Source organism: Acinonyx jubatus, chromosome E4, assembly GCF_027475565.1.
Source record: "Acinonyx jubatus isolate Ajub_Pintada_27869175 chromosome E4, VMU_Ajub_asm_v1.0, whole genome shotgun sequence".
NCBI classification, from domain to species: Eukaryota; Metazoa; Chordata; class Mammalia; order Carnivora; family Felidae; genus Acinonyx; species Acinonyx jubatus.
In genome coordinates, this window is record NC_069395.1 from 2,849,759 (window position 1) to 2,871,210 (window position 21,452).

At 48.0% G+C, this 21,452-nt stretch overlaps 1 protein-coding gene across 12 annotated transcripts in view; it reads right to left on the reverse strand.

Moving 5' to 3' along the window:
* Nucleotides 1-3,349: 3,349 nt before the first annotated feature.
* FCRL2 (Fc receptor like 2) overlaps nt 3,350-21,452 on the reverse strand; it is a 45,502-nt gene continuing 27,399 nt past the window's right edge. Inside the window, exons 1-14 of one of the 12 annotated variants that reach the window (XM_027048351.2) lie at nt 20,521-20,737; nt 20,348-20,439; nt 19,738-19,758; nt 18,574-18,816; nt 17,843-18,103; nt 17,323-17,607; nt 16,019-16,306; nt 15,412-15,690; nt 14,070-14,348; nt 13,593-13,712; nt 6,516-6,635; nt 6,003-6,071; nt 4,144-4,175; nt 3,357-4,071 (exon numbers count right to left, since the gene is read on the reverse strand). In XM_027048351.2, coding sequence (XP_026904152.1) covers nt 3,934-4,071; nt 4,144-4,175; nt 6,003-6,071; nt 6,516-6,635; nt 13,593-13,712; nt 14,070-14,348; nt 15,412-15,690; nt 16,019-16,306; nt 17,323-17,607; nt 17,843-18,103; nt 18,574-18,816; nt 19,738-19,758; nt 20,348-20,439; nt 20,521-20,690 — 2,397 coding nt within the window. In that variant the 5' untranslated portion in view covers nt 20,691-20,737 and the 3' untranslated portion in view covers nt 3,357-3,933. The other 11 variants (XM_053208944.1, XM_027048354.2, XM_053208947.1 and 8 more) reach the window with 11 other exon arrangements.

Sequence of the window (21,452 nt, forward strand, 5' to 3'; positions counted from 1 at the left end):
AATAAATAAACGTTAAAAAAAATTAAAAAAAAAAAAGAAAATGAATAGCAAGCTACAGCCATAGAGAAGATATTTGCAACATGCAAATCAGACCAGACTTGGAAAAACAACTCTTGCAATTCAATCATAAAAAGACAAGGAACCCAACAAAGAAGGGGTAGATGTGGACAGACCCTTCTCCCGAGAAGATGTGCAGAGGGCCAGTAAGGACTTGGGAAGACAGCGGAACCACGGGTCACCAGGGAAACGGAAGCCACAAGGACATCACGCCACACTACCGCACACCCTCCTTGCGATGGCTCAAGTGAAAGACTGCAAACGCCAAGAGTTGGCAAGGGAGCAGAACACCTGTAACTATCAGCACTCGTGGGGGCATGAAATGGCGTAGCGGTTTGGAAAAGAGTATTCAAACGTTAAACACGAATCTACTGTGTGACTCGGCAATTAGACTCCCGGGTGTATACAAACGAGCAGCGGAAACATGTCCACACAAACACTCGTTCGTGAATTTTCATGGCAAGGTTTATTTTTCATAATGAAGAACAAAACAGTCCAAATGTCCATTTACAGACATGAATGGACAATGAATGAACAGACAATGAATGGAATATTCCACACAGTGGAATATTATTCAGCAGCAAAAAAGGAATGTGTTGTGGCGATTTGAAACAATGTGAATGAATCTCAGAATTCTTTTGCTTGGGGAATGAAGCCAGGCGCAAAAGAGTATATACTATATGATCCTATTGATGTAAAACTTTAGAAAAATACGCTCTAATGTGCGGTGCTAGGAAGCATCTCGTGATGCCCTGGGCAGTGAGGGAGATGTTTGGGATCTTGATTGTGGTGGTGGTTTTGTGGATGTATACAACTGTCAAAACATCGAATTGTATACTTTAGGTATGTGTGATTTATTGTGTATAAATTGCTCTTCAAGACATTTGTAAATAAATAAAATCAATACAATGCAAAGAACGAAAATAATGTCTTAAATCTTGATGTCTCCCACATTACCTTCTTGACTGCTTGGACACATGATTTCCTCTTGGATGTTCTCCTAAACATTCCTCAGAGTCTCCCTGACTGCTCACAGGTACTGTTGGTCCTCAGTTTGAGGACCTGGACAAGGGGTTCTGGAAGGAAGGTCTGCATCCCCTCAGAACTGTTCTGTCCCCGTGCTGTCCTCGTGTCTCGCTGGCATTGCTGATCCTGTCTGCTCGAGTGGCTGCCATCATGGTGGGTACTCACACTGTGGACACGCCCTCCTGGAGAGTGACTCTTACTGGGCCCGGGGTGCTGCCTTGATGCTCCCTTTTGTCACCACTCTTTCAGATGGGTTTCCCACAGCTGGCACCTCACGGCATGTCCTGCCTCCCTTATATGGCTTTATTCTTCCCGCAGCCCAAAGTTGGGGGGCATTCAGAGCAAGATCGAAGCGTAGACACAGATTTCACCCGGATTTACTGCTCTCTTTAAAGGCCAGGCATACGTTCTAGATAGCACTTTGTATCTGATGATATGGAAATAAGACATCAAGTTCCCCTTTCATAATAAAAATACGTATTTCCTGGCACCTGGGTGGCTCACTCGGTGGAGCCATGTGACTCGATCGCAGGGTCATGAGTTCAAGCCCCATGTTGGGTGTAGAGCTTACTTAAGAAAAAACTTAAAAAAGAAAATTAAAAAAAAAAAGAGGGACGCCTGGGTGGCTCAGTCGGTTAAGCGTCTGATTTTGGCTCAGGTCATGATCTCGCGGTTCATGAGTTCGAGCCCACGTCGGGCTCTGTGCTGACAGCTTGGAGCCTGCTTTGGATTCTGTGTCTCCCTCTCTCTCTGCCCCTCCCCTGCTTGCACGCTGTGTCTTTTTCTCAAAAATAAACATTAAATTTTTTTTTTAATATGTATTTCCTCTTTACGAAGGACATCACTTTTGTCCCTCAGCAAATTAGCTCGCCAGCTGATTTCTTAAGGCTAAGATTGAAACCTGAGACTGGACTGCATTTTGCTGTCTGTTACACTTCCTGTTGTCCAAGCTTCCGACGCCCACGGGGGAAAAGAATAACATCTGAAATACTCTTATTACTTTTTATTCTTGAGTTATTTCAAAGGTTTGCAAAGCGTCACTGTGCTGTTTACTTAACGTCATAAACAAGGGGGGGTGTAAAATCCACGCTGCCCATAACTTGTATCAGTTCATACACAGCCGTCATCAGTGAGTGCGCTAGCTTGCTAAGGCCTGTTGTTTTCGTGGTTGCGAACAGTTCAGCGTCACCCCAGGTGATACAGGCTAACAACTTCAGCTATCCCTTACGAACACAAGTGACTCCAAGCGACTCTGACCCTTCTCCAGAGACTTAAGCACACATGGCATGCTATTTTTGTTGCAGACTTTGAGTCTGGAGTTCTCTCTTGTCCAGCAAGAGAGCGGACGCAGAAATGATAACGAGAGAGGCTAATGTCCGGGCGGAGACAAGAACCCCGAGTAAGGGTCCTTGCTCCGTATTTATTAGGGTCTGAAGGCTTACATACGTGATGGATGTGCAGAAAGAAACGATAAAACAGTAATTGTTAATTCACGTGTGTGAGAGAGAAGGGGTTTCGAAGGTATGCGGTGTTAGGGCTTAGGGTCAAGACAGATCGACATCTGGGCGCCCAGCAGGCGGCCCTTTACTTCAGGCACCGTTTCTGTTTATCTTAACTTTTCTAGGGACTAAGATAAGTGAGGCATGCCGCCTCAGGCTTAACGAGCCATCTTTCTCGCTGGCTAACGTGGGGCACTTTCGCCCTGCAGTGGCGGCCCTCCACCTCTACCTGTTCGCAGACGCTTTCGTCCTGTGGAAGCGGCTTTCCGCCCCAAGCCTTGTTAACCCATTGGTGCAAGCTCAGAGAATCCTTCAACTTATCCCCCACACGTGTCCAATGTTTCTTCAGTGGTAGACACTCAGTGCTTGCTAGGCCCTGGAGGAATCGAGTGGGAGCCAGTGGGCAGAGGGAGGGTGTCTCCCGTGGGCCCAGGACTGCCGTGCCCCCTCCCTCTTCTGCCGGCTCAGGCCATGCGGGCTCCGGGGCGGCACTAGGATTCGCCTGCTGAGTCGTGAGAGTCGCCAGCTCCACTGGGCTTCCGGGGTTGGTGGTCAGGCCTCCGGAGCCTCCAAGTAGTGGATGTTGAACAATTAGACGGTGGAATTCAGCTGCTACGGGTACGGGAGAAGTTTGATGTTGTGAGAGAGGAAGGGTCTTGAAGACCACAGACTCTGTGTGGGTTGGGGTGTGTGTCCCATACCCGCATCTATCTTTTTTTTTTTTTAATTTTTTTTAATGTTTATTTATTCTTGAGACAGAGACAAAGCATGCACAGGGGAGGGGCAGAGAGAGAGAGGGAGACACAGAAGCTGAAGCAGGCTCCAGGGTCTGAGCTGTCAGCACAAAGCCCGACGTGGGGCTTGAACTCATGGACTGTGAGATCATGACCTGAGCTGAAGTTGGACACTCAACCGACTCAGCCACCCAGGTGCCCCCGAATCTTATTCATTAATATCAGCATCAGCATCATCACTTACCATCTGTCTACCTAAAAAAGGAAGCAAGGTGTTTGGAGCAAACTGTTTATTCAGAGATGGTGCATTGAAGGCTTTTGATCACGCTTGGAACACGTGGCTATTGATTGTGACCTTGTGATCCTGGCTAGACGATCCCTCCTTCCTCCTCTGCTCCTCAGGCCCAGGAGGTGAAGGCCCAACCACCCTGCCTTCACGTGTGTCTCTACTGTGAACACGTGCAGCATTTACTGAAATGCTGCCCCTCTGTTCCCACAGAACACCCAGACTCAGGCACGGAGGAGTGGGACGGATCTTTCACCCAGCCTCCCAGATGGAAGGTGAGTGGTTGCAGAGAATGGGGAGAAGGCATCTGGGGGCCGCTCTGGGTATGGGGCTAGTGGTCCAAGGCCAGCGACGCGCATGGGACATTCTCATAGCCTTCTGTGGCCTCCTCACGGTCCTGCCGTGCAGGGTCGTCGGGGTCTGCCCTCTTCACCTCTGAATAGACGATTGCAGGTTCCTGGTGGAAAACCTACAAACAGTAAGTACCCAAGGATGGGTGAGGAAGAACAGAAGGAAGAGCGAGCCAGAAAAGGGGACCTACCTCACCCTTCTGATGCGTCCTTGGTGAATGTGCTGTTGGGTGGGAGGACGAAAGAAAAGTATTAGACTGCGGGTGACAACTAAACAACCCCCTCATCATGCACTTAAGTCTTTCCTCTGCTGCCTGAGCTGTTGACTGTTGGCTCTGCTGGATTCCTCCCAGTCTCAGACAGAGCATCCCTTCCCCACACACTGATAAAGCCTTTCCCCTGCCCACCAAATGCCCAGAGTGGCTTCCCGGCATTTCTTTCTTTCTCCACTGCTCATCGCTCTGGCAAAGTGGGTCCCTGCCCCTGTCCCACCCCCACTCAGAGCCTCTATGGCCACGCTGAGTAGGGGAAGGTGACACGTGTGGTTTAGTCTGTGAGGGGAAAGTGGAGGAGGCTGGAGAGGGGGTTGGCATCCTAAGGCCACACAGCAAATTCCCAGTGGAGATTCGCGGAGAAGCCTTAAGAAAACTCAGTGTGTGCGTCTCTTCTATCCTTCCAAGGGGTCCTCAGGATCTCTTTCTTGTATTTATTCAGCCAATATGCTCAGTGAACAAGGACCTTTTTAAAAAAAATTCTTTTTCGGGCGCCTGGGTGGCACAGTCGGTTAAGCGTCCGACTTCAGCCAGGTCACGATCTCACGGTCCGTGAGTTCGAGCCCCGCGTCAGGCTCTGGGCTGATGGCTCAGAGCCTGGAGCCTGTTTCGGATTCTGTGTCTCCCTCTCTCTCTGCCCCTCCCCCATTCATGCTCTGTCTCTCTCTCTGTCCCAAAAATAAATAAACATTGAAAAAAAATTTTTTAAAAAAAATTCTTTTTAATGTTTATTTATTTTTGAGAAAGAGAGAGAGAGAGAGAGACATAGAATTGGAAGCAGGCTCCAGACTCTGAGCCATCAGCACGGAGCCCAATGTGGGGCTTGAACTCACGAGCTGTGAGATCATGGCCTGAGCTGAAGTCGGACGTTCAACCCACTGAGCCACCCGGGCGCCCCCACAATGACCTTCTATTAAGCACTGGTGAGCCACAAGGGCAGAGAAATGACTACAGGTTCAGCCCATATGCTCAAAGAGCCTATAATTTTTAGGGGGGGAAAAACAGGCGTGGAAGAAACGCATCAAGTATTATGCGCACCAAGACCGAGGTACAGCAACTCTGTTGCTGTTGTAGAGGCTGGACACAGGGAGGGCTGACAGAGGCACCCCGAGTTTCTCAGACAAACCTGAACTATGTCTTGACATGGGAGCAGGGCTCACCGGGTACACTAGGTGGGGGTAGGGACATTCCAGGACAAATAAGACACGTGAGCACCGAAGCATGTGACAGCCCAGTTTGATAAGGAAAACAGCAAGGGTCTGCGAGGCGAGAGTAGGAACAGAGCTTTGAGGAGGCGGGAGGCAAGAAAGCCGCTGAGGCAGTTATTCTAGGAAGGGTGTGATCGGCCGTGGGATCTCAGAGGGATCGTGCTGGAAACCGAGTGCTGGGGGCCCGGGGAGGAGATCAGGAATAAAGAGACCAGTTAGGAGAACGATGATCGTCTACACCTTAGGTTATGAGCGGCTTATGCAAGCAATTGCTGGCCATGCGTCCTTTCAAAAAATACTTGAAGAGGCCCACACTTTTCTAAGCATTGAACTAGATGCTACTGATACATTAATAAAAAATGACAGCGTCTGTCCTCAGAGACTTTATGGGGTTCCGGCGGCAGTGCACACGGGCAAGCGGGAAGGGACGCAGTCCTGTAACAGCAGCACGAGAAGAACAGACGATGCCTGCCTTCCGTGTCGCGCTACTCGGGTGGCCGGACCAGAGGCCCCTTGCGGATCTGCTCGCATGCTGCCGCCTCCCCTCTGCATGTCGCGAAGAGGTCTCACCTGGACTTCCTTCTCTGTGCTGTCTGCTCCAGATCTGGGAATAAACCAGGTCGTCATCGCCAGGACTGACTGTGAGAGAGGAGACCATAGCCAGTTGTAGTCAAGAGCCCACGTTCTAGATTCTTCTCAGCCACCAAGTTCATAACCGTCCACTGTCTCGGACACAGTGCCAGGAATGTCATTTTAAAACTGAATGTGACTCTGCGGTGTCTGGGTGACTCAGTCGGTTAAGCACCCGACTCTTGATTTCAACTCAGGTCATGATCTCACGGTCCATGACGTTGAGCCCCCATGTCGGGCTCTGGGCTGACGGTGTGGAGCTTGCTTGCGATTCTTTCTCTCCCTCCCTCTCTCTCTCTGTGTGTCTCCCCTACCCGTGTGCTCTTTCTCTCCCAAAACAAACAAATAAACTTTAAAACTAAATGGTGTGTGGCTCGGCCACGGGCTGTCGCTCAGTCTGTCCTCCCAGCCTGGCTCGTCCCTGGAGCCCTGAGCTCCTTGGGGAACCCTCACCGTTGCTGTACAAGGGCTGTAGCTCCATTAGGGCTGGCCGGCTCAGACTGGGTGGGCCGTGGAGGGCCTGTGTTGGAGGGTCTGGGCCAGGAACGCTCCCGATGTTCCTTGGGATTGCCCCTGTGACAGACGTGGAGAGGCACAAAGGACAGAAGCATTGGCGGATCGTACCGAGTCTCAGGGAAGCCAGAGTCTGCGTGGCTCCCTCAAGAAAACCCAGAAGGCACATGATGCCAGATGCAACCCAAGGCAGCATTGCAGAAAAGGTGGATGGAGGCAAGGTCAGAGGGCGAAAGTGCACCATCTCAAGGTCTTTCCGACACACGAAACACTAGTATTCGCCTAACTTTCTATTGTTCTCAAAATTTTAAATGCTTAGACGTTGACACACAAAGACTTTTGCGTTCCCATAGAATCTGACCTTGGTCTTTTGTAAAAGGTCCCTTTCAATGTTCCAGCTTGTGTTACAATAATCTACCTTTCCTATAAGGTAGCCCGAAGGCTCTACGGGAAAAGGGTTGTTTTTTCCCCCCAATTTTATTTCCTTCCGTGATAAATATTGTGAATTTAACACTGATAGCACTCAAAAATGATGTGCTGAGTGACTGCGTCCTGGAGGAATGAGCCGGGGAAAGAGTGAGGCACAGCCGAAAGAGGGTGCCATTAAGGTGCCAGTGGTCAGCTCTCTGCCAGAACACATTTAAGGAAATAGATTAACATGGATAAGCAGATGACACATAGGTCTGAGTAGCATCCACAAATACGACTGAAAGCAGCTTTCGCGAATCCCATTTATGGATTTCATGAGAATTTGAAAAGGTTAATGAGAAGTCCAGCCAAATATCTTTGAATGTACATAATTCTGTGCCCCTATCTTGTGGGTGTAAATAATTCATGCAAATGTTGTCAGCACAAGAAGCAGAGACCTCACCTGGGTGCTTCAGTGGCCGAAACCCCTCCAGAAAAACAAAGGATTGCTGATGGCGGGTGAGCTGTGTCAGTAATGTGCCCTACTTTAGAATGTCCTTTCCTGGGAATCAGATTCATTCTAGATCTCAGCTACAGTAGATCTTAAGGAATATCTGGCCCCACCCTCCACGTCGTATTACAGGTGAGGAAGGTGGGATCTTGAAAGGTATTTGTCCAGAATCATACCGAGTAACAACAGCGTGCACTCTAAGGAGGTATGGCCAAGCAAGCACAAGAGAGACAACTTACTATTTAATAACTCTGGGCCTGGTGCTTCCTCACTTCCTCTTTTCTGTCCTGTCTGTGGCCCTGGGGGACAGAGACCGGGAGACAGAGTTCCCCATGGCGTGAATCAGTAGGGCCCCCATAACAAGCTCAGAACTCTGTGTCCCTGGGGCCCTGGCAGACCCAACCACTGTGGGTACATACTGTTTTCTCCACACCCCTTTTTCTCTTTCACTTGGCTGATTCCAACTTATCTTTCTTCCTCCAGGACTTTGCCTGGTCCCAGCAAGCTGTATGAAATGACCTCTCTCTCCACACATGGAGAGCCCTGCAATATTAGAATCGCTGTATTGGATGGTAATTACCCATTTGTATGTTTCCCTCGATCTCTCCACCATGAAAGAGTGTGTTACTTGAGGCTACAAGCTGTCTTAATTGCTTTTGTATTCTCAGTGGCTAGAATGTCGAAAATATTCAGTAAAGATTTGTTAAACAACTGAGCAAGTTGAAGCATGCACTTTGAGGACTAAAAAAAAAAAAGACAAGTTGACAATTTTGTAATAGGTGATTACATGTAAACGTAATCTGGAAGGCTACTCCATCGGCCTTGAAAATACCACAGTTTTCCATCATCACTGAAATACTGAAATCTGTTTGGCCTGCCCCCATGCCAGACTCTTCCCAGTTTCCCATCTCTGACCTTTGCCTATTTATCTGTGGCTCTCTATCTGTCTCACCGGGCTTACAGACCACGAGTTATTGCCCCAAGTAAACACACTCCTGAAGAATAACTGACTGATGTCTGCAAACCCTGAGTTGAACTGGAGGTTCGTGATCCCGGCTCAAGTCTCCCTCCTTAGAGCAATTGCAGTTCACATCAGTCAACAGCCTGCGTCCTCCCTTGCGGGGAGGTTAGCTCAGTCCCACGATGCATCTGTAAGTCAGTTTATCTCTTCATTTTTAAAACAGAAAGCAGACCCAGAAGGTGGCTATTTACATAACACAAGCTAATAGCACTGAAGACTTATGGGCCAGGCACAGTACTAAGAGCTTATGTAGATAGCCCCAAAATGGTAGATACTATTATATTGACCACAAAGAAAGGGTTTGGAGAGTTTAATTTACCTGCCATATAGCAAGTATTTGGCAAGTGACATTACTGGAATTTTCACCCAGGCAGCTCAATCGTAGAGTCATTACATTTGTCATCGCCTTTGGTAATGGGTTGGGTACGCTCAGGCTTCAGGAGCAGAGCTCTTCTCTTTTAGAAGAGTTTGCAAGGGCTGAGCTCCTCCCTGAGAAGACTGATGGATAATGAGAAGGAAGACTTTGCTGTGAGGGAAGCACAGCCAGTCAGCCAGATTTTGCAATGAGAAAGGCAGATGCCCCCTGATTGGTGGACTGTCAGAATTTCTCACTGAGCTCGCTATGTAAAACAACACCTCCTCTAGATCTGGAGGTCAGAAACTCTTGGGCTCCTGTCCCCACGGAGCACGTGAAGTGATGAGTGCTAATCTTGCCTCCCGTGTGTTGTTTACGCTGTTGCTTCGACTGAACCAGCTGGTGTTTTGAACACTATCAACTTCGGCAGTAAGGTTTCAATATCTGCACTTGTAGTATGTTACTAATTAATAAGTGCCACCCACATAGGTGATGAGATCAAAAAAGTAGGGAAAATAGGATGTGTAACCAGCCTTCCATAAGTCACCAGGGTGCAGTGGAGAGAACATGGAGTCAAGGGCTAGGGAGATCCCCAGGTGAACCCTAACTGATGCTTAATAGATACATGAACTTGGAAAGATGACTTCACTTATGAAGTAGCCTCATTTTTCACTCTAATATGGTGATAATAATATTGATTGGATTGAATGTAGTTATGGAACGATTGGGAGAAGTAGACAAGCTGTAAAATTTCATTTAGTGGGCTCTAAATGAATGACACATTTTATGATGAGTACTGTTGGTGTTAGTGCTCTTATTCTCCTTATATATTAAGAAAAATGAGGGGCGCCTGGGGGGGTTCGGTCGGTTGGGCATCCGACTTCGGCTCAGGTCATGATCTCGCAGTTCGCGAGTTCGAGCCCCACGTCGGGCTCTGTGCTGACAGCTGGAGCCTGGAGCCTGCTTGGGATTCTGTGTCTCCCTCTCTCTCTGCCCCTCCCCTGCTCATGCTCTGTCTCTCAATAATAAATAAGCATTAAAAAAAATTTGAAAAAATGATATACACGTGTAGTTTTATAGGTAATGTTATTTATGAAAATACTAGGTAGCTTTAAGATATCAGTCATAAGGGGCGCCTGGGTGGCTCAGTCGGTTAAGTGTCTGACTTTGGCTCAGGTCATGGACTCATGGGTTCGTGGGCTCGAGCCCTGTGTCGGGCTCTGTGCTGATAGCTCAGAGCCTGGAGCCTGCACCAGATTCTGTGTCTCCCTCTCTCACACAGATTTTGTGTTTCCCTGTCCCTGCCCCTCTCCTGTTCGTGCTTTCTCTCTGTCTCTCAAAAGTAAATCAACGTTAAAAAAAATTTAAATATCAGTCATAAAGTGTTGGTGTTATTTTTCATACAAAGAACAGGACAGAGGCTCATTGATTGACATGAAAAGAAGGGTAAAAGGACAATGCTTGACCAGCATCATTAAGAAAAATATGTAAACTTTTTCATTAAAGTTAGATCCAAATATTTTATTTGTTTGTTTGCTTGATTTTCAGTATGAGCCCTAAGAAAAGGAGAACAGAAACATTTGGCCTGATAGAAAAGGAAATGCCATTTTATGCCAAGCAGAGTGGCAGACAGAAAGTAAGGTTTTAGTAAATCCAAAGTACAAAGTATTGAAACTTTACAGGCACCCAAGGCATTGGATAAAAGAGTCCATTAATTCAAAAATCCTTGATCCATGAAAAATCATGTAGAGAGGAAAAACGCAGTCACAGGAGAACAAAGAAGGAAGGCAGATTTCTTGTCAGAAACAATGCATACAAGAAGACAGTAGAGCAACATCTTTAAAATACTGAAAGGGGGTGCCTGGGTGGTGCAGTCGGTTAAGCGTCCGACTTCAGCCAGGTCACGATCTTGCGGTCCGTGAGTTCGAGCCCCGCGTTGGGCTCTGGGCTGATGGCTCAGAGCCTGGAGCCTGTTTCTGATTCTGTGTCTCCCTCTCTCTCTGCCCCTCCCCCGTTCATGCTCTGTCTCTCTCTGTCCCAAAAATAAAAAAAATAAACGTTGAAAAAAAAATTAAAAAAAAATACTGAAAGAAGAAAAAACTCTCAACCTATAATTCTGTGCCAGCAAAAATGTCTTTCACAAGGAATACAAAATAAAGGCTTTTGCAGACATGTAAAAGCTGAGATAATTCATCACCAGCAGACCCATACTATTAGAAATGTCAAAAGAAGTCTCTTAGGCAGAAAGAAAATGATACCAGATGGAAATATGGAGATACAAAAAGGAATGAAGGACATTGGAAGTGGTAACTACTTGATTCAATATGTAAGATTCTTAAATTATACTTAAGTCTACTTAACAGGTAAGTGATTATTTACAAAAATAACGTTAATGTAGCTAGGAAGGAAGGAATGGAGGACACAATGGTAATATTCTTATACTATATGTGAAATGATCCCATGTCACTTGAAGATAGACTGTGGTAAGTTAAATATCTATACTATAAACCCAAAACAACCAATAAAGTAAACAAAACAAAGAATTATAAAGTTAATAAACCAATAAAGGAAGAAAATGGAATCATAAAAAATACTCAGTTGTTCGAAAAGAAGGTAGAAAAAAAGAGAAAAGAAAACAAAGAACAGATGGGACAAATAGAAAACAAATAGCAAAATAACAGACTTAGATCTAACCTTATCAACAATCACATTAATGTAAATGGTCTAAACACTTTAGTTAAAAGGTAGAGATTGACGTATTGGATTAGAAAGCAAGAACTAACTCTATGCTATCTATAAAAAAAATGCTTTAAGTATAAGGGCACAAATAGATTAAAAGTAAAAAGATGGATAGAGAAATACCATGTTAATAGTACTTACCTTAATATCAAAGACTATCTCAGAGTAAATGATACTAACAGAGATAAAGTTATCATTTCACAAGGATAAGGTAGTCATTTCATCGGAAACACAAACAATATAAACACTTATGCACCTAATAAAAGACATTCCAAATACCTGAGGCAAAACCTAATAGAATGCAAGAAGAAATGGCCAATCCACAATTATAGTTGGCGATTTCAATACCCCTCTTTTGGTAGTTGATAGATCAAGTAGAAAATCAGTAAGGATAGAGTAGACTTTAGCAACACTATCAGTCAGGTTCCCCAACAGACCCATACTGTGATAAATGTGAAAAGAAGTACTTCAGGCAGTGGGGCGCCTAGGTAGCTCAGTTGGTCGAACGTCTGACTCTTGACCTTGGCTCAAACCATGATCTCATGGTTTGTGAGTTCTAGTCCTGCCTCAGGCTCTGTGCTGACAGCGCAGAACCTGCCTGGGATTCTGTCTCTCCCTCTATCAGTCTCTCTCTCTGTCTCAAAATAAATAAACAAGGAAAAAGAAAGAAGTACTTCAGGCAGGAAGAAAATGATACCCTATGGAAATATGAAAAAGAATGAAAAACACTAGAAGTAGTAACTCAGTGGGTATTACCTTGACATCAACTCAGACAAAGGCACGACAAGAAAATAAAGCTATCAGGCAATATCTTTCATGACCATAGATGCACACATTCTTAACACAATTTTACCAAATCAAATTCAACAATCATGACCAAGTGAAGCTGACTTGAGAAATGCAAGGCTGGTTTAACATTCAAAACTCAAAATCCATACCAATTGACTAGAAAAGAAAATCCTATGATCGTCTCAATCAATGTAGAAAAGTCATTTGACAAACATTTTTTTCTATAAAAAATGTTTTTTTTTATAGAATGTTTTTCTATAAAAAATGTTTCTCAGCAAAGTACAAATAGTGGGGACGTCCTTAGCCTACAAAAACATTTATAGAATGTTTTTCTATAAAAAATGTTTCTCAGCATATTACAAATAGTGGGGACGTCCTTAGCCTAATGAAGAACATCTAGAAGGAATCCACAGCTAATATTATCATAACGATGAGACCAAATACTTTCCCCAAAGATCAGGGACAAGACGAGCATGTCTGCTCTCGTCCACCACTTCTATTCAACATTGTATGGGAGGTTTTAGCCAGTGCATTAAGGCAAAAAAAGAAATTAAAGGAACCTGGATTGGAAAGGAAGGAGGAGAACTATCTTTATTTGCAGATGACAGAATCACCTATGTAGAAAATCTGATGGAATCTACAAAACAGAGACTGGAACTAATAAATATGTATATAGCAAGGTTGCAGGGTACAAGACCCATATACAAAAATCAGTTGTGTTTCTATACAAGTAGCAACAATAAGAAACTGAAATTTTAATTTCATTCTCAGCACCTGTATTAATTTTATCCGAATTTCACAATATGTGACTGGCATTCAGATGTATCTCAGAGTTTATGGTTTGCGTCTATGGCTGTTGTCTACTTTTTGTTACAAATGAAGACTTTTTTCTTTTTTTATGCCTTTGGTTCTCAGTAAGCTTTGGACCAGGGGTGGAATGGTAAATACTTACCGTTCTAATTTTTAATTGGAAGCAAACTCTGCTACCTGATTTAAATCTCAAATTAAACACATGGAGTAGCAACCTTATTGAGAAATTCATTTTGTCACTTGCCTACAGAGTGCCAGTGAGTAGAACGGAGGGTCTAGTATTTGGAAGGGAATAATGACCTTCATGGGATGCATCGCATAAATCCAAATTATCATAGTGATGGCAAAAGTCACAATGCCAAAGGGCAAGACATAAACACCCACCTGACTTCCTTTGGGTTCTGAAGCGACCCACCAGAGCAGCCGTAGCAGCAAGACCAAGCATGCTTAGCAAGCACCCGATGACTCCCACAGTGATATGGGTTACTTTGTTCTTGGAAAGCCCTACACAGGAAGAGCTATATTTGAGTCCTAGTGGCAAATGTTTTTAATCTAGACAACATGTCGGTGGGGGCTAGAGATCTCTCAGGGAAGGTTTCTCCCGGATTCTGATTTCTCCATTTGGTTGATTATCTCCATGATAATTTGTAATTTTGAAAATAACAGCGCATGAGCATCAGCATCTAAGATTGAATAGTTCCCTTATCCTTCCCCCATGAAATCAGCACCGATCTCTGGAAGTCCCAAGCCTTGTGTGCATGTTCAAAAACTCTTTGATGCTTGCAGAATTTGTACAGTCTATAGGGAAAAATATTTTCTTGACCTTAACTGTAACCTGGAGGCCAGCTACCCCCAACCCACCTGTGATGTTAAGTGACACCATCTTGCTGCTCTGAGCCCCCAGGCCATTGTCAGCCCCACAGGAGTAGTTTCCAGAATGTTCTGTGGTCAGAGAGAGGTTAAAAGATGCTCCCCCTCCAAAGGGGGCTGAGGTGTTCCCCAGGATGACATCCTCATGATAAAACCAGTATAAGATCGGGGGAGAACCCCTCTGGGCCTCACAGCGAAGTTCTAACACATCTCCCACCATAGCCTGGGCCACATCAGGGTTGAGGGTGAGGACAGGGTGAGACACTGGAACTGAAAGAGGAAACACAGTTCATTTGCAGTATTAATTGAGTATGCATACTAGATAATAAAGGAAATATCCAGCCTGATTTAGTGGTAGGAACACGGACCTGGGATCAGGAGAACCCAACTAACTTTGAGTCCTGTCTCTGCCCTTTGTCAGTTCAATGATCTCGATGTTTTGGAAGTTTTAATCTCTCTGAGTCTCATTTTTACAACATGCATTTAAAGTTAGTCAAGTTGTGCATGTATATACTTAATAAACAAACATTTGGGGTACATGTCCAACACTTTTGCCAGTGATGTGGGGTCATGGAAAAATCCAGAGAATGTAAGGGTTTGAGTCACTGGAAGTCATCGCCCTATCTCTTTTATCCTGCCATTTTTCCTATGCCCCAGTGCTCCACTCCAGCCCCCAAATGCTGGGCACTTCAGAGTAATCCTGGCTTGGATGAGGGGTCTCCCCTAAGTGGACACGCACTTTGCTAACTGAAAATGGGAGATGTGAGATGCCTTGGGTCTTCTGGCGAGGAAAAATTTTGTTTGGGGATACTGAGAACAACAGATGAAATAGCCTGTCGTTCAAGGAGTCAGAAGGCCACAGAGGTTCTTAGAGTCTGGAAGCCATGAGGAAGCTCTGTAGGTCTGGTTCCTGTGAGTGTCCGTGAGGAGACACGCTGTCTCATAATCCAGACAGACATGAAGTATTCGGGATGGGATGGGAGTAGTGGAGGAGCACGTGGGCAAGGACCAATCTCGTCTTTCGTTCTTGGACAAAGGGATTTGGAGATAAAGCTTTCTATCTGCTGAGCCATCATACATTTGGTATTTTGGAGAGTCTGTGAGCCTCCAGTAGAAAGACTGAGTGGAATACATGGCTGTCAATGACAATGACAGAAGAAATGACTTTCAGAATGTGTGGTCACAAGGAAGAGTCCCAGGAGGTCTCAGGCGGAGGCAGAAGTGGGGAGTTTGCTGGGACGCCACCCCAGCAAAAAACCTAGAGGGGCCTCTCTGTTTGTGAGAAGACATAATCTGTTCTTAGCTGTGACTGCTGAGAGCATATTCTGCTTACCTGTGATGCTGAGGGACACCATCTTACTGCGCTGAACTCCCAGGCTGTTGTTGGCCTCGCAGGAGTAGTTTCCAGAATGTTCTGCAGTCAGAGAGAGGTTGAGGGATGCTTCTCCTCCAGAGGGGGCCGAGCTGCTCCCCAGGGGGACGTCCTCATGATAAAACCGGTACAGGATGGGGGGAGAGCCCCTCTGGGCCTCGCAGTGAAGCTCCACCACGTCCCCCTCCACGGCCTGGGATCTGGGCCTCCTGATGGTGAGGACTGGAGGCGAGACTGGAACTGAGGGAGACAGGGGGCCGTCAGAGAAGGTCCCTGACACTGTGACACTGTGGTAGATTAATGGCTCCACTCAAGGCCCCTAAAAGTAGACATACTCCTTGAACCATGGGGAGGAATCCTGGATAATTTTTATTTGTTTTCCTTGCTATTCAGTCTTCTCCACAAGAAGCAAGTTGTTTTGACTGACTTTGCATTTTTGCTGTTCCTTGGTTGGCCATTAAATCTTCAAACCTCCGTTCCTTGCTTCCATCAGAAGATCCTCGTGGCTGACAGAGAACCTAAACCCCAGTTTGGGAATGGGGCCAAGTGACGGGAATGAGGAACTTACCTCTCAGTGTGATTCTGATCCGTTTACTGAGGACAGGGCCATCCATGTTGTCGGCCGCACAGTAGTACCTCCCGGCATCCTGCTCCCTCACGGAGGCTATCCGCAGCTCTGCAGACAGGGCGTTCTGGGTCTTCCTGCCCAAACTCCTCTCCGAGCCCTCCCGGTGCCAGGAGAACGTGACAGTCCCTGTACCCGCAGCTACTGAGCAGATAAGGACGAGGTCTTCTCCTTCAATCAGCTGGCCCACAGGGGGCTGCGTCTCTAGATTCACATCAGACACAGGGACCCCTAGGAGGACAGAGGAGGACACGACAGGGTCTCCATGGCAGGTGCTGCAGGGCCAAGGAGAAGGCTGGTATTGCCGTTAATAAGCCAATAGCAGCAGGTGCAATAGTCAGGGGTCTTTTATTTATTTATTTTAATTAAAAAATTTATTTATCTTTGAGAGCGAGAGACAGAGAGAGACAGAGTGAGAACAGGGCAGGGGCAGAGAGAGAGGGACACACAGAATCTGAAGCAGGCTCCAGGCTCTGAGCTGTCAGCACAGAGCCCGACATGGGGCTGGAACCCATGGACCGTGAGATCATGACCTGAGCCGAAACCAGACGCTCAACCGACTGAGCCCCCCGGGTGCCCGGCAGGGGTCTTTTAAAGGAGGAATTGAGGAATTGATTGTGTACGTGATTATTAAAGGGAGCAAAGCCTGTCCCCCACACACCAATTCCCACCCTCGGGAAATGTGGGCACGTGCCTATGATCTTCGTTTAAACCTAATGTTGACCACAGTCAAGTTTTATGGACCTTTATGTCTAAGGCATCTCTGATGCATCACCGGATGGCAGAGCAAGTGAGAACACGGGAAGCTTGCGTGGGCCCTGACGTGACTTGATCGGAACCCAAACCTGTCTCCACAGGTCCCTCCAGCCTCACCTCTCTCTCCCCACATCCTGCTCTGGCTATTCTGGTTTGTGTTTCTCTTCCTCTTTTCTTATTATTTTGGAATAATTTTCAACCAACACATGGACGCACCATAGGGGCTTCTACAGGCTGCGTGCGGTCATCAGAGCTTCTTGTTCTGTGTTGACCCACAAGGAAACACATCCTGTATGTGTCTGTGGCCCCCACAGGGCTGGGCACCCCGCACACGATCAATAACTACTATCACCTAACTCAGAGGGAAGAGAATGCTGCGGGGAAGTTAGGCCAATGCCAAGCACAGGAGAAAAGGATGGCAGGATGCCTGGCTGTTACTCTCAGGCACGTTCGTGATCCCAGGGGGCAAGACCGACCCCGCAGACACTCACTATGGACACGTATCTGGGATCGTGGGCTTGTTTTCAGGATCCTGGGAATCACCGTCCTTGCTTGGCACCAGTAGGAGGCGGCGCCTTCACTCCACGTGGTGGGGATCTGGAGCTCCGGGGAGTTGCTCCAGCCAGCCCCCAGAGCCTGGTGCTCTTTGAAGAAACAGAACTGAAGTCTAGTGTGCGATGTCTGTGGAGGGAGCCAGGTCTCACATGTCAGGGTCATGGGGCTCCCCTCAATGGGCCAGGAGGGGCTGGCTGTCAGCACAGGACTCGGAAACAGCTCTAGAGAGATGAACAAATGTAGTTCCTGGGGCAGTGAGGCTCTGAGCTCCTGCAGAGGTGGACCTGTGCTCAGGATCAGAGGTAGGGACCCACGCAAGTGGAGCCACCTCTTGTCTCCCTCCCACGGCTGCTCGGAAGAGGCCGCTCACGAAATCCCCACCGCTGAGCACCCCTCTTCCATCCCACACGCTGGTCCCTTGCCAAGCCCTATTACCCATGGGAGTGTAGCCATTACCTTGAACTTGGATCTTTAAAGGTCGTGAAGTTTCTGTCCATGACCCCCCCAAAATATATGTCCCAGAAGCAGTACAATGATATGTGCTGTCATCGTTGAAGGCTGGATATACTATGATGTCTGAGTTATAAGAACTTCTAATTTTTTCTTCATTTTTGTAGTAAGTCCTTTCCATAATATCTTCTTCTTCTTTCCCTCGGCATCTCAGAACTACTTTATCTCTTTCAAAGGCAGGGTGTGAGGCCTGGAGGACCAGCCAGTCTGCAAAGAGTGAACGAACATGACATATCCCATCTATTTCTTTCTGCAAAGGCTCATTTCCACCCATGAAGAAAGAGCCCTGCATGCACCTGTGACCGTCCTCCGCTAACATTTCCCTGTGGCCCCAGTACCCAGTTCTCCCTTGTCCTAGGACAGCGAACGAATTTTCAGAGCAGGTCCTTGAGACATCCTCATAAGTGTCGTTAGCTGAGGAATTTGACACCCTACCTTTCTTCAGACCCGAGTCCCTTTTTGACTGGTGGCTTCTGGGTTACTGACTCCTCTCTGGATGGAGGAGACGGACAATGCGCGATCCTCCACAGCCTATCTCCTTATTCTCCCCACTGGCATCAGCTCACCGAATAGCCACATGCGGGCTCGCAACCCTGTCTGGGTTCCCTGCCTTCGCCCAGGCTCCAGACGTGCCGCCCAGGGGCTTGATTTCAGAGACCCACCCCCTTCTTCCTCACCAGATAAAAACTGCACATGCACGGGGTCGCTGAGGGAAGATCTTTGGGTCTTGCATCTGTAATGTCCAGACTTGCTTATTTGGAGTTTTCCGGATTGTTTTCTCAAGGGAGTTTCATTGTGATACCAAGATACGTATTCCCAGGCTAGAGAATGGTGATCCTTACAGAAGAGAGTCACTGTCTCTCCTTTGAAGGCTGTGGACCATGGAGGTTTGAGGAGAAGTAAAGCTTTTGGAAGTGCTCCTGAACGGGAAAGAGAAAGGGTCAGGCAGATGAAGGTGAATGGGACGTGGGTGGAAACCAGGGCTGGTTGCCAGTGGGAAGGGAGTCGACAGGACCCAGGGACCTGCTTGGGGCGGAGTCTGGTCTTCCTTACTCTTTGCCCAGCCTGGAGGTGGGCAGGGGGATGTCACGGGGGAGAGGTCTCAGGTCCCTGGTGTGGGCTCAGAAAAGCTCCGGAGATGTGACGGGCAGCTGGGCAGACACCGTGCGGGCCTCTGGGGGCGGGCTGATTCTGAGATGCTCTTGTCCTCGACATTCCTGCCAAGGCACAGGTGGGCCTGGCTGAATGAGCCTCAGAAGCACTTTCTAGACTCTGACAAACCACTTCCTACTTGGTTGCTCATAATTAATACACATTTTTTTCCACTTTCGTTACTTTTAAACCTTGCTTCCCTTGAGATTTCACGGGGAAGGCAACTTCTGTCCGCTCTCCAGCCAAGTCAGACACAATACCAAACGGAGGGATATGAAGAATTGGAATGGAGGGGCACGGGCTGCCTGCGCAATCGTCTTTGTGCATAAAACTGCAGCTGACCAACGGGACCAGAAACTGAAGCGGGACAGCCACACAGGCTGCAGCACTTTATCTCTCTGTCCTTTGACGGTGGCTCGGGCTTGAGCATACAGGGTGGGGGTAAGGGGTCCTTAGGGAAGAGAGGAGACGCGTGGAAGGTTCTGGGCATTAGCCTCCTGCCTCTGCAAATGCTTCTTTCACTCACGCGAGGGGGGAGAGAACCGAAGGCTGGAGAGACCACAGGAGGCTCGGCGCGCCCGCCATGGTCACAGGTGTCACCGCTGACGTTGACCCACTCCCCGCAGCCCCCATGTATGGGGGAGGACCCGTGCCCGGAGAGCAGGGGGAAGAGAGAAGGGAAGACTGACCTGCCGGCTGTCGTCCGGGAGCTGTGTGAGAGCCAAGGTGAAAGGTTAGCACCGGGCGGTGGGGCTCCTGCCTTTGCACTTAGACTCGGCCGTTCCCCGCAGCCCGGCCACAGCTGCTTCTCTGACGCTTCCTCCCACTTCCTGGCCCGCATCCCACACCCCCCCCCAACGCCCCCCCCACCCCCCCCACCTCGCTGCTTGGGCCCCATCCCCCTACTTTCTTCAACCTCTGGTGAAACGTTGACTTAAATTCTCAGGAAGGGAGCTATGTTGCTCTGCAAACCTTCCCTCCCTCGCCCGCGTGGGCCCTAACTGTTTATCTGCGCATTTCGAGGTGTAGTTTGGCAGGGAGAAAGCCCCAGCTTCCCGGGAGCTGGGAGAGGACACAAGGGGGAGGCCCGGGGTCCCACACTTGGCTTGCTCTGGGGGTCTCCGGACCCTGTGGGTCTTCCTGGGCACCAGCTCTACTCGTTTTGCGCCTCTCTCTGTGTCTCTGAAGTCCGGTGGGAGCGGAGACAGAAGCCTCCCAGGGGTTTGGCCCCCCGCCCCGGGGTTGCCCCGGCTGGCATTAGGAACGTTGGGCCCCCAGCCCAGTCTGGGCTCTACTCACCCAGGATCAGCAGCAGCCACAGAAGCATGGGGGCCGAGCCTGGCCGAGGGCAGGGGAAGACTGTCTCACCAAAAGCCAGGCTTCTGTCCCATCTGCGAAGGAAGTATGGGGAGCGGGACTCAGATAAGGTCTGCGAGAACTGAAGAAGAGGAAGCAAAGTGATCCTAGCTTGCCTGTGTTCGCAGAACGTAAGTGTGGCCGCCTCCCTGTCTGTTGTTCGGGGCTGGCCGATGTGAAGTTTTAGATGCTGGTGGCCTCTTTCCACCGGTTCACGTCTGCCAGAAAAGTGTCTGAGGCTGTGCCCGGCTTCTCTGAAAATGCCACGCTGTAGATTTCCTAGCATTCAAACGACACTGTCCTCATTTTTCGGATGGAAACCCCCTACATTATCTTACGTTCACACAAACTTGAGTGTCACGTGAGGTACCAATATAGACACAGGTGGGGAGTGTGCTGTGTGTGTGCGTTTCGGAGTGTGAGCCCCACAGAGTCAAGGCATCAAAGCAGATGTAAAACCCTCTTTGACCTTTGCATACACCGGGCTGAAGTTGCTGAAGAGGAAAATAATGGAAACTTGCGGGGGCACCTGGGCAGCTCGGTCGGTCGAATGTCCGACACTTGATTTCGGCTCAGGTCATGATCTCAAGGTCATGAGATCAAGCTCCGCGTCCAGCTCGGTACCCACAGGGTGGAGCCTGCTTGGGATTCTCTCTGCCTCTACTCCACTCATGCATGTTCTCTCTCTCTCTCTCTCTCTCTCTCAAAATTAAAAAAAAAAAAAAACTTAAAAAACCTAATGGAAATTTGCAGCTTAGCAAGGTGCCCTGCTGGCTCAGTCGGTAGAGTATGTGACTCTTGATCTCGGGGTTGTGAGTTCCAGCCCCACGTTGGGGGCAGAGATTACTTAAGAAACAAAAATTACTCAAGAAACAAAAAACATAACCCTCTTCAGATGAGGAAAACGGGCTTCCCTAAGTCCCACCCAGACCTGCACAGCGAGGGGGTGAATGGACAAGCACACAAACAGGAAGCTGTTTCATGCAGGTGACAGTGGCTGGACCCCCTCCCCCGCCCCCATGATTCTTGCTGTGGCTAGATGCCTCCG